Source organism: Elgaria multicarinata, chromosome 5 (genome assembly GCF_023053635.1).
Source record: "Elgaria multicarinata webbii isolate HBS135686 ecotype San Diego chromosome 5, rElgMul1.1.pri, whole genome shotgun sequence".
Lineage (NCBI taxonomy): Eukaryota > Metazoa > Chordata > Lepidosauria > Squamata > Anguidae > Elgaria > Elgaria multicarinata.
In genome coordinates, this window is record NC_086175.1 from 126248327 (window position 1) to 126262814 (window position 14488).

Sequence of the window (14488 nt, forward strand, 5' to 3'; positions counted from 1 at the left end):
GAATATTTATTCAAAATCCGAAGCACCCGCTGCGGGCTTGCCAAGGGAGGGAGGGAAAAGAGAGCAAGTGACTCTGTTTTGCAGCCGGCGTGGCAGGGCACACCAAGCAGGGTATGTCGCTTCATTAGCGTTTTGGTGCTTTTGAAACATTTCAATTCACCGTTAAAATGACTCTTCTTAAATGGTATTAATACATGTGTGGATTCTTCCCCTATATGGCTTGGGACCAAACTACCTTCTCCCATAAAAATGTCCCTGGGTTTTAAGACCTTCTGGAGAGGTGCTTCTCGGAAAAGACCACCTTGAGCACCCCCTGCTGCCCCTTTGCCTCTTAACGCCCCCTGCCACCCCCTTTGCCTCTTAACACCCCCTATGCAATCCCACCGCCCCCAAGGGGGCAGTACCGCCCACTTTGGGAACCACTATAGCATAGGGAAAAGGCAAAATTGACCACTGAATCTCATTCAATTTGCTGGGATGTCTGTCGGTCGTGCAAATTAGAAATGCTGGGCTCACACAGTGGGGAAGGACCTCCCTCTGTCCTTGTTATTTAAATCCTATGTCTGATTTCACTCTTTGGTGTAAAGTTTCTTAACATTTAAAAGGAGAACAGTAGCACCTGCTAGGGTGTTTTTTTGTGTGTGTGTTTTGAGCTACTGTTATGTTGTTCAGGAGTACGGGCTTATCCAAGCTTGTGTTGAAATCTCACCTCCCCTGAACTATTCGTTATAGATTTCTCTGTGGCTGATTGAGACAAGCAGGAAAGAAAAAAAGAAAATGAAGTGGGGGAAAGCTGAGTTCATTTAAAAACCCAGCTGGATAAATGTTTCCTAAAATGAAAAGCTTTCCCTTTTCATCGATATTCAGTGCTGAACATTTTATGAATAACCTATCCAATACACAAGGTAACTTGCAATGTACGGGAACACACAGGCACGGTAGCATCTTTTTTGAACCTAGACCGTTGGAAGGCTGATAGCAAGTACCAACGGCACGATCGTAGGAAACAAATTAAGTTCTTTTTCCAAGCAATCGCCGTGAATGCTCGGAAGTACCGAATGAGTTCTGATCGAGCTGATGGGAGCCTGCCTGTCATTGGCCCTGTTGTACGTGCGTTTATCATTTTTCTTTCTTTCTGAATTTCTTTACCTGTCAGGCAGGTGCTCACAGGCAAGTGAGGGGGAAGGAGGAGGATGGCTGTAGGGGCACCAACAAGTGGTGCAAGGGGCTGGGAGAGGGGGGTCAGGCAAGGCATCAGCTCTGTCAGACCCTGCTGGGGTGTGGGCCCCAGCAAATGCCCCACTATGCCTGCTGCTGGTGCCAAGGGCTTTGCCTATTCATTCTCCCCAAACCCTGCAGCGTCACTGCTACGAAGTGGCATCAATAGGGTTATATGGCAGGAGTGATCGCAGGCAATCCAGCCAGGAAAAATTGCAGCGCCGTTGTCAGACGGCGGTAACAGGCAGCCAAGATCAAGGGACCGAAAACTGCGAAAACCTTTTTTGGCTTTGTTTTCTGGGAACTCTGTGAAACGTTGAAAGCAGAGCGCTGCTGCAGTTCATTGAATGTATGCAATATTCGTCATAACTGCCGTTACTTTCGTTCCCCAGACTTTAATATTGCCATAGTGGCTATTGAGAGCCAGTGTGGTGTAGTGGCTAAGGTGTTAGACTGGAAGTTGGGAGATCTGGGTTCTAGTCCCCACTTGGCCATGGAAACCCACTGGTTGACTTTAGGCCAGTCACAGACTCTCAGCCCAACCTACCTCACAGGGTTGTTGTTGTGAGGATAAAATGGAGAGGAGGAGGATTACGTAGGCTGCCTTGGGTTCCATGGAGGAAAAATGGTGGGATATAAATGAATGAAATAAAATAAATAAATTACTAGGCTTGTCGATCCCACCCCCCTGCCCCACATTCCCACGCCTACCATGCACTCGATTCGCCCCTAACTATGTTCACTCTCTTAATTCGAACTGAAGCCACCACTGACAGACAGCAAACAACCGTGGTGACATCGGAGCAATGTAAAAAGTCATGGTAAAGTGACGTATCAAAAAAGCGCAGTTTCGCGGGGAATAGCACGATGTGGCTACGAACTGGTGAACAATGGGGCGCAACTACGCAGCCACAATGGGGTATATAGAGCATATACAGTAGGTAAGCCCCAGGTCTGTTCATATGGGAACCTTTGCCTCAATTTACTTCCTGGAACCAACCAACCCAACAAGTCTGTCTGTCTGTCTGTCTGTCTGTCTCTCTCTCTCTCTCTCTCTCTGTGTGTGTTTACAGGAACTGCCTCTGTTGCAGTAGCTGGGATCTTCGCAGCCTTAAGGATCACAAAGAACAAGCTTTCTGAACACAAGTTTGTCTTCCAAGGAGCTGGAGAGGTAGGATCCGTGTTGCTTTGGGGAAAAGCCGAAGGGAATCGCCAGGTTCAATGTTTCATGGGGAGAAATATAAAAGCAGTGAATTTGCTCCAAGACTTGGGAGCAGGGTGAGTTCTGAGCTGCTGGCCCTGCAGGCCGGCCTCACAGAACGAGTTTACCCCGCTGTGAGTGAAATGGCCCAGAACGACCCTTGTGTTTATAACTTGGGAAATGAGCCTATAGCTGTGCCAAATCCTTAAAGAACCAAGGACCCTGCAGTGTTTTGCAGAGAATGAGAAATGATCAATGGCTACTCGTCAGCTTTTTTCACTGGCTTCTGTTTTGTATCTCCGCTGAAATACACAGTCCCTCGGGTCTTTGTGGATTTTTTTTTTTTTTTAAAAAATGGCAATTGAATCTGGGCCTCCCTCTCCTCTGGTGGTTTACATGAGGGAATGCAATGATGGTAGAATCCTGGAAAAGGACAGTGTGATATCCCTAGGGTTCCCCTACAAGGCCCTGGCCCTTACCGAGTCTCTGGCGAGTCATTCAGCCATTCCACTGAGTCCAGACTTTTCCTAATATTCCCCAAAATAACCCACCGCTGCCACCACCACCTACGGATCTGCAGAGAGCATGAAGGCTCTCTTCTCTCGATCCAAGGTTGTGTACTTCCAAGCCAGCACATGGGGTTGAGATATGCCAATCTTAGAAAACATGCAGTGGTTAGACATTTATTTATAGAACGTGACAACATCCAGAACAAGTTGTCAACTGATAACAAATAAATGAAAGTTCTAATAACCTAGCACTTGTGATCTCGCTAACTCTTCTCCCTGTCTTCTAACCACTCCCTGCCTCTCATCCTACTCACTAATTCTGCTAACTCTCTCTGCCATCTAACCCACCGACTTCCCCCAATGGTCACTTTCTCTATCCATCGGTCCATGCTGGCTCTGCTGTCAATCACTTCTCTAGGCATTCCTCTATTAGAGACAGTGGTGGGGGGCATTACAGACAATGTCATCATTCCCTTGTAATCTCCCTGTGTTTCCCCCCCCCCATTTTTCTTTTCCACAATAGTTCCACAATGCCTTCTGATAGCTAGTGCTAGGACCCTTCCATCTGGAAACATCCCAAGGCCCCCGTCGATACGACAGCGGGATTGCTTCTCTTTTAATTTTAACCCAAATTTTTGTTGATTCAAATCTAGGTAAAGAGTGTCACACTAGAGCAGCAACAGCGATTTATCTCCTGAATTTTTTTTATAGTGCAGTTAGTAATGCGCATATGTGCACATACGCACATTTGCACATACGAGGTTATGGATTATAGATGAGGCAAGCTATAAATTTTATCTGCGGAGTGCCGCAGATTCATAGAAGAGGAAAAACGAGTGGGGAAAGGAACTAGGTAGCAGAGGAGGATGCGAGCGGGGGGCTGAACACGTCTCCTGTCTCTCGCTGCCAGTTCCCCCCTCTTTGTTTTCATTTTAAAAGCTCCATCTTAATTCAATATGAAACAAGGGGAAAGAAAGAGGCAGCGTGAGGACACAAAACATCGGTTATCCTGGGAAAATGGAGGGATCGTCCCTGCCTTCTCCCAGGATCCACTGTGCATCATTTGGACACCCAGGGACAACCCCAAGGGAAAAAGGCAGGTGTAGAAAGGGCCTTAGACTAAGTGAGGCTTTTAGTCCAGGTAGCAGAGTACTCGTTTCTCTTCCTATGCAAGATTCTTTTCATCAGAAGACATCAAGGACTGAACCTGGCATTTTCTGAGCTACAGCCTGTTCCCTCTTTCCTTTTCTGTTTCGGCAGCCCTTGATCACTTGCACATCTGCCGTGAGGTTGTGCAGAGGAGTGCCCAGCTTGGTTTGGTCGCTGCCCTCTCTTCTTCCTCCTTCCTGGAGTTCTCCATCACAAGCTTCTTCATCATTTTGCCTTCCAGCCAGCACAAATCACCTGATTTAGGAAGGGGGGGAGGGATATTTTTTGCCTCTGAAGCAGCACAATGGAAAAGTCATGGCTCAATGGGGAAAAAATGCTTGTTTTGCTTGTATAAAATTCCAGTTTCATCCCCTTGACTCTCCAGTTACAAGTCTCCAGTAGCAGGACTTGACACAGGACGATGCATAGCTACTGCCAGCTAGAGTAAATGGGCAGTCCTGGGTTGGATGGAACAATGGGCATGTCTAGACCTCCTGGCGTTCTGGGATGGAGGGGGGAGGATCTCACGGTATTCTGCTCACAAGATCCTCCCCCTCAGTCCACACGCGGCGCACAACGTCCCGGGAGAAAGAAGGACATCACGCCCATTTTTTAAAAAAGAACAGGAGCTGAAGCGCACCTGCGCTCCATTGAAAAGGTCTGTTAAAAAAAAAGCCCTGCTCCCCTCCCCACCCCCAGTGGGTATGGAGCGCTTGAAGAGCTCCGTGCCTGGTTCCCGGCTCCTTGCGTTTACTTGCAAGGAGCCGGGACGGCTGCCCACACCTCCCGCGGTCTCGGGGCGATCCTGAGATCACCGGAAAAGTCAGGATTAAAGCCATCCCAGTTATCCCGGGGAAATGGAGGGATCATCCCTCCCTGTCCCTGGGATCCCCTGTGTGTCATGTGGATGCACAGGGACGATCCCCGGGATAAGGCATGGCGTAGACCCATCCTTGTACCCATCCTTGTATCCCTCCACAGAGGAAATTACTGGTTTTCTATCTTGTCATATGTTTTCAGGCCGCTATGGGCATAGCTCACCTGATTGTCATGGCCCTGGAAAAGGAAGGAGTTTCAAGGGAAGAAGCTATTAAAAAAATCTGGATGGTGGATTCCAAGGGACTCATTGTCAAGGTATACCTGCAGATATAGTCCTCAGCTTTCATTCGCTGCTTTGTCTGTAAGAACTCTGGCAGTTGTTCTAGTGAAGACAAATATAACCTATTAAGGATGGTGGGCGTGGTCTTTGGAAGTGCTGTTTCTGCCTTCCAGAGGTACCTTTTCTGTTGATAACGACTGACTGCTAAGTCAGTAATTAACCAGGCTAAATTAATTCTAAATGTATATTTTTTATCCTGGGGCAAGTTTTGGCCAGACAGTAGTTTTGCACACTTTTGGAATGGTTCAGTTTGAATAGGAAAGAAGATGGTTGGGTTGGGCACCTATTGGCTAGCACCTGTGACATCACCCTCGCCCTCTCATTCACACACACCCATACATCAATCTAACTTGACAATCTAGCATTTTGGCCTGTTGTCATATATGTTTATAACACAAGTTCATTCATTTATTGCTATTTATTTATCACAATGTGGGTGAGGAACCCAGTGCTCACTGTTTCGGCATCACTATACGATACTGATGTCAAAACTCACTGTTTTGGCATCAGTATCTGATGTTAATAGATCTCGGGTTACGTCTTATTCAGCAAAAATTGCCCTTAGATTCCTCTCCATCTTCATCCTCTGACACCTTTGAAATTTGTACCCAATTTCTGAAGGCCTCTGAGCATAAGTATATATTTGTTTATTTTGATTTCTTAACCTTTACCCTGCAATCCCAAGGGCTTGGGTGGATTGTAAAACTTTTTTTTAAAAAAAAAATCCTTAAAAACAAATGAATAAAGTATCCAATAAATACAAATACCGTATGTCAAATTTTAAGTGATTCCATCTCCCTTATTTAATATGGCCATCAAAAGTCAGCACAGGGAATGTCTACCTTGCAACACTTTCAGATAATGCCCATGCTTTCTTGAGTCTCCAGGAGAAAGGAGTTTTCCACATTTCGTAAGACACTTGCCAAGAACATGGCCACCAAGAACAAGACACAGATTTGATGCACTGATGGAATCATCTCAGCAGCTCTGCAATGCTAGAAAAAGTGATTATTTCATTCCTTTCCTTTACCCACCACGGCTTCTGCCCGTGCTTTGTTTGACTCACAGGGCAGGAGTCACCTGAACCACGAGAAGGAGATGTTTGCTCAAGACCACCCCAATGTGAAGACCCTTGAGGAAGTGGTGCACACAGTAAAACCAACAGCCCTTATTGGTAACTTTTAGGCTTGCTTTCGTCTGTAGCTTTCCTTCATTCCACCCTTGCATCTTCTTGTTTTTCCAGTAACACGTTGTTCCTCATCTGCTAGCCATGGTGGTGGGGTGTGAATTTCCAGTTCCCTGTAATGGGACACAGCACAAAATCCTTACTCACCTGGGGGATGCAGGCAGCAAGTGCCAAGACACAGCAGAGACAGGATGGGTTCTTACATGCAAAGTACTGCTAGATGGTGGCAGTGACAAGGGGCTTTCTATATGCAGGGAAAGCCCCACGGTGGCTGTGAATGTGCACTGCATCGGTTAGACGACGCAGGGGCAGCTTTACAGCCACCACGGGGCTTTCCTGCAATGCTGCAGTTTGAAAAAGTCAGGGGTTTACCCCGACATTTTCAATCGGAGTAATGTCAATACGGCGCTTCAGGGTCTGATCTGGAGGCAATCCAGGGCAATGCCTGGTAGAAGGTGACTGACGATTGGTCACCTTCCACCAGGAAGAGGGAAGGGGCAGCTCTGGTAACAGATGGCCACTAAGAAACCCCGTGCTCCCCCCTCGACGTCGGGGATTCCAGGACACAGCACCAACCTGGCGCCGTGAAGGCAGCCCCCTGGCTTCGAATCCTCAGAAATATTCATGGCTACCCCCAGGATGGCAATTTGGAGCATCTTTTTGGGAAGTAAAATGTTCTCCGATTCTGGAATGGCTCCACTCACTGAGGCTGGCTATTGGGGGCCTCTTAGGCAGGAAGAACCACACACAAAAAGGCTTCTTGTGTGAGCTGGGACGTTGCTTGGGCAACGTGCCCTATTCATTGGATTCTAGGAGTATGGAAGAGAGAGGGACAGTTGTAACCTGGAAAGAAGGGCTGCAGGTAGGATGACCATATGAAAAGGAGGACGGGGCTCCTGTATCTTTAATAGTTGCAGAGAAAAGGGAATTTCAGCAGGTGTCATTTGTATATATGGAGAACCTGGTGAAATTCCCTCTTCATCACAACAGTTAAAGCTGCAGGAGCTATACTAGAGTGACCAGATTTAAAAGAGGGCAGGGCACCTGCAGCTTTAACTGTTGTGACGAAGAGGAAATTTCACCAGGTTCCCCATATATACAAATGACACCTGCTGAAATTCTCTTTTCAATACAACTGTAAGAGATACAGGAGCCCCGTCCTCCGTTTTATATGGTCACCCTACTACAGGGTACTATGAAATTCTCCAGCCTGTACAGTTTCTCAGTTTGTTTCAGTGGAAGGGATGTGCCAGCTATAGCCCTCTTCTTTGAAATGAGCTGAGAATCCCAAGAAAATTTGCATTGTACTCTACACAAATCTATGAATCCAAGGAATAATATGTATTTAAAAAGTGCTAATCTGAAAAAGTGCTAATCTAAATATTGCCAGATATCTGCACCCCCATAGAACAGTTATTCTATTCAGGACTCCAGCCAGCCTGGAACTGGAGCCCTGATATGGGAAATTCAGACCTGATATGGGAAATTTCAGGCAGGGCGAGGAGAAAAAAATGAGGCTTTTTTTCTTTGTTGCACTATTTAGCACTATAGAGCTCAGGTTTTAGATTGCCTGCCAGCCCCCAATGTGAGCATTTATAGCTATATAGTATGTGCATGTATGTGGGTGGGATTTCTTGAGAGCAGTTTCCTTTTCACACAACCTTCACCTCGATATTTGGCATATTTTGAAGGCTAACAGGTTGTTGTCAGTTTCTTAAAGTGTAAAATGTCTTCCTTTTCATCTACAAATTTAGATATTTCTGCATGTCAAGGGATTCCCAAAAAATGCAGAAAACACTCCTTTATCTTTAGGTAGCCCGATTTTGCTTCCAAATTCATCAGCCTTCAACAACCTCCATTTGCTGTTAGAGGGAAGAATGAATGGAGAACTAGAAAATGTCAGCTGTTAAGAGGCAATGTCAGATATACAAGAGGCCTCCGCCTCCCACCCACCCAATTTAGACAGCTGCTAACAATATATTAATCCACTTATTATGTATTTGTATCTTCTCCTTCCTGCAAGGAGCTCAAAGCCATGCTATAGCAGCACAACAAGCCTGCAAGGTAGATTAGTCTGAGAGACAGTGATTGGGTTCAGACAACACGATAACCCATGGTGATTTAAAATAGTCGACAGTTGGTTATTTAATCCACCATGGGTTATCGTGTTGTGTGCAGGGAGTTTTTTTAACCAATGTTTGGTTATTTGGCCAAAATAACCAACATAAATAACCAACGCTGTGCAGAGTTGGCTATTTGAACCACCATTGGTTATTGTGTTGTGTGGAGGTCACCATTGGTTATTTCCTCGGCCACCATTGGCTATTTTGTCAGCCACAGAGTCACAATGCAAGAGTGGTCAAAGCGGTGGCTGCTGCTCTAGTCCACCTGACAGGATAGATGTTGGCAGCAATGGCTGATGGGATACTAGTGGGAGGACTGAGGGGGGAGAGAAAGCGGGAGGTGAATGAGTCAACTCAGCGTGGACTAATAGTCAACTCAATGCTGATCCTAATTCACACCACGGTTGACTATTATCATGTTGTGTGGGGAGTACCTCCTAGATAAAAACTGTTGAGTTGATTATTACCACTTCGTTGACTATTGTGTTGTCTGAACGCAGCCAGTGACTTGCTTACATCTTTCCAAATCAGTGATGGGTTTTGTTTTCTTCTGTTTGCTGTCTCTTTTTGTTTCATTTTACAATGGCCGTAGGTGTGGCTGCCGTTGCAGGCGCTTTCACCGAGCAGATTTTGAAGGACATGGGGACGTTCAACGAGAGGCCAATTGTGTTTGCCCTTAGTAACCCCACGAGCAAAGCAGAGTGCACGGCCGAACAGTGCTACCGCTTGACAGAGGTAAGACGGTCTTTGTCACCGCCGCTAAATATGCCTCTGTGTCATTTTGCTGCCACAAAGACCACCCTGCAAAGTGAGATTTCTTTCTTTTTCCAATTCCGTTCGAGCTGCTTTGAATGCTCATAAGACGGAGAATGGGCATTGTTTTCAGCAGCCCAAATCTTCCTTGCTCTTTCAACAGGGACGAGGGATATTTGCAAGTGGTAGCCCTTTCCCGAAAGTGACCCTGCCAAACGGACAGACTTTCTTTCCTGGCCAAGGAAACAACGCCTATGTCTTCCCGGGAATTGCTCTGGGTGTGATCGCCTGTGGCGTCCGGCACATCTCTGATGACATCTTTCTCACCACAGCAGAGGTTTGGGATCTTTTTACATTCAGCCACAGTTATGGTGAATGAATGTCTTAAAGTACTGCGCCCACTGTCCCTTGCTGCCACTTCCTGCTCTCCCTTCCTTCAACTGATTGCTCAAAACCGGCTTTGTCTGTGTCAAAGATAAAAATACACTCTCATTGTAAGGCAACTCTGTTTTCTTGAGCATCATACAGCTGTATGGCGAAAGTCCTACAGACAAAGAACTTCTCAATTGGCAGTGTGAAAAACAGGTATATTTATACACAGTAGCATCTTAACCAATTAGCAGTCAGCAAAATTCTGAAGCAAAACAAAGACAGAGCAAAGAAAACTTCTTCATTATACCTTATCAGCAGATGGCTCATGACTCTTCTGGCAATGTCAGATGGACCTGGATGGTCAGTTCTCCTTATCAAGCTAGCTTATTTGTCTTCTACTATGTCAAGAGGTCTTAACAGTTAGAAATTCAAATTAAGCATTTCCTTGCTGATATAACAGTTTTAGCATTGCAGCACATTCGGGCACATACGTTATCCCAATCCCATCATGCAGTTCACTTGTGAGAACCAAACTACATACACAGGCCTACATACAGGCCAGGTGTATCAAGGCTTCTGGCCTTGTTTTCTCATCTGTGAAGCCTTGGCTTTACCTCCGATGGTCCTTTCACACATTATGCAGAAGCAAACCCAAGTTTGTCCCCCTGTGTAAAGGCAATAAGTGCATCCATTAAGGGCGGGTTAAGGAGAGACGTGATAGAGGAGTACAAAAGTATTCATTGCGTGGAGAAAGTGGATAAGGAAACATTCCCCCCTCCCCCTCTCTCTTTCTCTTCCTCATAATAATAGACCAAATCAGGACCATCCATGAAGCTGATTGGTGGGAGATTCAGTACAAATAAAAGGAATGACTTCTTCACACAGTGCAATGTTACATGATGGAATTCACTCCCACAACATGTAGAGATGGCCACCAATTTGGATGGCTTTAAAAGGAGATGGGACAAATAAGTGTATACATGAGAAATAAGTGTATACATGAAAATGGATAAGCAGGTGAAGGGATCTTAAGCCTTGCTGATGTTATCTCCCTGCACTCTGCTGCATCAGGTACTTTATCCAAGCCTAGCACACTTCCAGTATTAAAGCCAGGCTGCGAGTGTTTCGACAGGAGGGTTATATTGTGTGCTCATAATTGCTCGCTTACGGTAGTGTGTGGGTCCTTTGCACAATGCTGTCATCTTCCAGGACCTCTCCCATGCTTTGCAAACATTATCACTGTTTTTACCTAACAAGGAAAGTGTGGCATTTTTTTCTGAAAGCTCTGTGTAATTGCGCAGTTCCACTATACCACAGTGCCACCTAGCGGTTGGGTAATGGAACATACTGAAAGGCAGAGACAGGAAAAACCCTGGAAAGAAATATGTGTAAAGGTGCCGATCTTAACCTAGCAAAGAATCCGGAAGCAGAAGTAAAGTTGCAGGATAAAAGCCCCATGTAGAAATGCCCTGGGAGAAAAGTGCCAGGGGTAATGTACTGCAGAAAGGTAAGGCAGAGCAGAGGTCAGATTCCCTCACCCGTAGAGCCCGTTTGATACAAAAATTGAAACACACCCAGCCAGATCCCATAAGAGTATCAGAAGGGCCCTGCTGGATCAGGCCAAGGGTCCATCTTGTCCAGCATTCTGTTCACACAGTGGCCCACCAGTTTATTTATTTAAGGATTTTTATGCCGCCATTCAGCCAAAAAAGGCTCTCATGGCGGCTTACAAAAGTATTTCTTGACAGTCCCTGCCCACAGGCTTACAATCTAAAAGACATGACACAAAAGGAAAGGGGATTGGGAGGGAGGAGGAGGAGGAGGGAAAGGAAAGCAAATTCAGGCACTACAATCTTAGTTGGAAAGTTCAGCAGTTACAGGTGACAGCAGGAGGGAGGGGGGCTCTCAGCTGGAGCTGGACCCAGGCACGGTGGAGAGGTGCCTGGCTGCTGCTTCCTCCATCACTGGTGGCCTCTGCAGAGACAGTTGGTAGCAGGAGAGAGGGGGCTCTCAACTGGAATGTTGTCAACCAGGAATCTCCAAGCAGAAGATAAGTGCAACAGCACCCTCCCACCCATGTTCCCCAGAAACTCGTGCATACAGGATTACTGCCTCTGATACTGGAGGCAGCATTGAGGCATCAGGACTAGTAGCCATTGATAGCCTTCTCCAGGAATCTGTCTAATCCCCTTTTAAAGCCATCCGAACGATGAGTGTCATCAGATAAGCATTTTATTGCACGCTCATTACTCCCCATTTATGGATGTTTGTGGGTTCTTTTGATGATAACGCCCGCCTCCCATGTGTCTCCCACTCCTTCTTGCCTTTTTTCCCGTCACAAAATAAACCCCTTTAAATCCGCTTTTTTAAAAAAAAAAAATGAAATGTACCGCCATTTCCTGCTGTGTGCAGGAAAAGCAACGGTAAGGAAGCACAACTTCTCTCCCGTCTGATGAGGCTCAGTGTCTTGCTATCAAATTCCATACTTTAACTCTGCGCTGTGCGAAGAAGGACTTCCACTTAACTGTCCTGAATCTCCCTCCAATCAGTTTCATGGGATGACCCCATTGGGTTCTAGTATTTATTATGAGAGGAGGAGAAACTTTACTTGTGAGTGAGGCAGCTGTTCAGACAACAGATGTGTCAGCTCCATTACTTCTAGAGTAGGGCTTTGAGGTACACCTAAAAAGGAAGATAATCCGTGGCTGCTCTGAATGTTATCACTAGCTGAAACCTTGAATGGGTGTTGGTAAGTGGCGATGTGGCTGACAACACCTCTGGAAATAATGTAGCAAGAACTGAGGTTTCAGAAAAAATACCACACTTTCCTTGTTAGGTTAAAGAAACGTGATAATGGTTGCATGCAGAAGATCACATATTCAGTCCCCCACATCTCTATTTAAAGGATGAAATAGAAGGCAATTGGTAAAGTACCATGGAAAGAGCTGCTGCCAGTCAGAGTAAGGGCTGATCTACACCAAGCAGGATATTCCACTATGGAAGCGGTATATAAAAGGCAGGAGCCACACTGCTGCTTTATAGTGGTACTGAAGTGCCCTGACAACTGTTGGGGCCCATAGACACATCTACACCAAGCAGGATATTCCACTATGAAAGTGGAATGAAAGCAGTATATGGTCTGTGTCAATGGGCCCCAACAGTTGTCAGTGCACTTCAATACCGCTATAAAGCTGTAGTGTGCCTCCTGCCTTTTATGTACCCCTTTCATAGTGGAATGTCCTGCTTGGTGTAGATGAGCCCTAAGTCACACTGGGCTAGATGGAATAATAGTCTAACTTGATTTCAGGCTATTCCAATATAGAGCTTGGATTTCGAAAGCCTTCCCTACTGAAACATCACATTGAATGTTGCAAATTACACTGTGTTACCAAGAAAGAATCTTGACCTTTTTGAAAAACATCACCTAGAGTCAAGCACTCTCCCTTTCCTTTCCTCTAGTCAATTGCAGAAGAGGTCACGGAGGAGAATCTTGCCGAAGGAAGGTTGTATCCACCTCTGAGCTCCATTCAAGACGTCTCCTTCAAAATTGCTGTTAAAGTAAGAATCAACGACTGTTTGGTTTGGGTGCGGTTATTGAAGTATGTTGAACTCCTCTTCTCAAAAACCAACTCCTGTGTCCCCTGACCTCCAAAACAATGAGGGTTACCAGGTAAACATCCCTCCCTCCAGGGCTTTATAGAATCTTCTTCCTTTTCTCCAGAAAACTAGTATGGATAGCCCTGTGGGAGCAGCAAGCTAATTGGATGAATATACATAATGGCTGAGTTTGCATGTAATGACAACCCGTGAGTTGTTAGGGCTGGATTCAAGTGAATCCTGCATGCTCGCCGTTTCCTCTTTGCATCCACTTTCCAAAACAACCCAGGACCCATAGATTGTTGTTGGGTTAAAATTCTGGGATGTTTAACCAAGGTTCAGAAATCAGATGCAAAATGAAAGTGGCAAGCAGGGAGGAGGCAGTGTGCTCGCTTGCTCCTGTGCTGCCCCGTGCTTCTCCCCCTTTACCCCACTTTCAAAAAGATCAGAGATAAGCTGAAATAAAAATTAACGTAGCATATTGGCAGTGTGTAATACCAGCATAATGCTATAAAACAGACCACTAGATGGCGATGTTTCACTGAACATATGGATTATTGCCAAGAAAAGAAGTTTTCAATCCCAAATCACATGTTCACCATCTAAAGAAGTCCTGATGCCGTATTTTTGCTTAATGTAGAGAAGTTCTCAGTGACTTTGATATCTGAGCAGGGATTCGAGCTTCTGTAATCTGAGTCCAGACCCAATGCTCTGTCCAGTACCTTTTCTTCTCTCTCTTGTTTTTAGGTCGTTGACTATGCCTACAAACACAACTTGGCCTCCTGGTACCCAGAACCAGAAAACAAAGAAGCCTTCGTTAAATCCCTCATTTACAGCCCTGACTATGATTCCTTCATTATAGATAACTACCAGTGGCCACAGGAAGCCATGGAGACTCAAAATATTTAATGTTCTCTTTGGGGGAGGGGAGGGGGAGGGGAGGAAGAGACTCTTAAAGAGACTCTGACCCTTAAGATGCCTAGATTTCTACCACATTGGATATAAATAACGTCTTCAAGCTTGTAGAACCCTCGTCTATTAATGAAGGGACGAGCAAGCGCCCATCTTTCCTTCGTGCAGCTGCCTGTTGGTTGGTTTGTTCTTTACACATCTGAGCCGGAAATAGTGCAAAGTCAACAGGAGCTGTTTGTGGCCCCAAACCCAATGGACCGAGATGCCTAGGTGGGATCTAGGCGGTTCCATCCTACTGTCTTCCTTCTT

At 45.8% G+C, this 14488-nt stretch overlaps 1 protein-coding gene across 1 annotated transcript in view; it reads left to right on the forward strand.

Annotated features, from left to right (window-relative positions):
* The window catches only part of ME3 (malic enzyme 3), a 112605-nt gene extending 98406 nt beyond the window's left edge, over positions 1 to 14199 (forward strand). Inside the window, exons 9-15 of the mRNA XM_063127193.1 lie at positions 2292 to 2389; positions 5098 to 5211; positions 6305 to 6410; positions 9138 to 9280; positions 9462 to 9635; positions 13130 to 13228; positions 14015 to 14199. Of these exons, the coding sequence (XP_062983263.1) occupies positions 2292 to 2389; positions 5098 to 5211; positions 6305 to 6410; positions 9138 to 9280; positions 9462 to 9635; positions 13130 to 13228; positions 14015 to 14176 (896 nt within the window). The 3' untranslated portion in view covers positions 14177 to 14199. The remainder of the gene's footprint in view (positions 1 to 2291; positions 2390 to 5097; positions 5212 to 6304; positions 6411 to 9137; positions 9281 to 9461; positions 9636 to 13129; positions 13229 to 14014) is intronic.
* Positions 14200 to 14488: the final 289 nt, after the last annotated feature.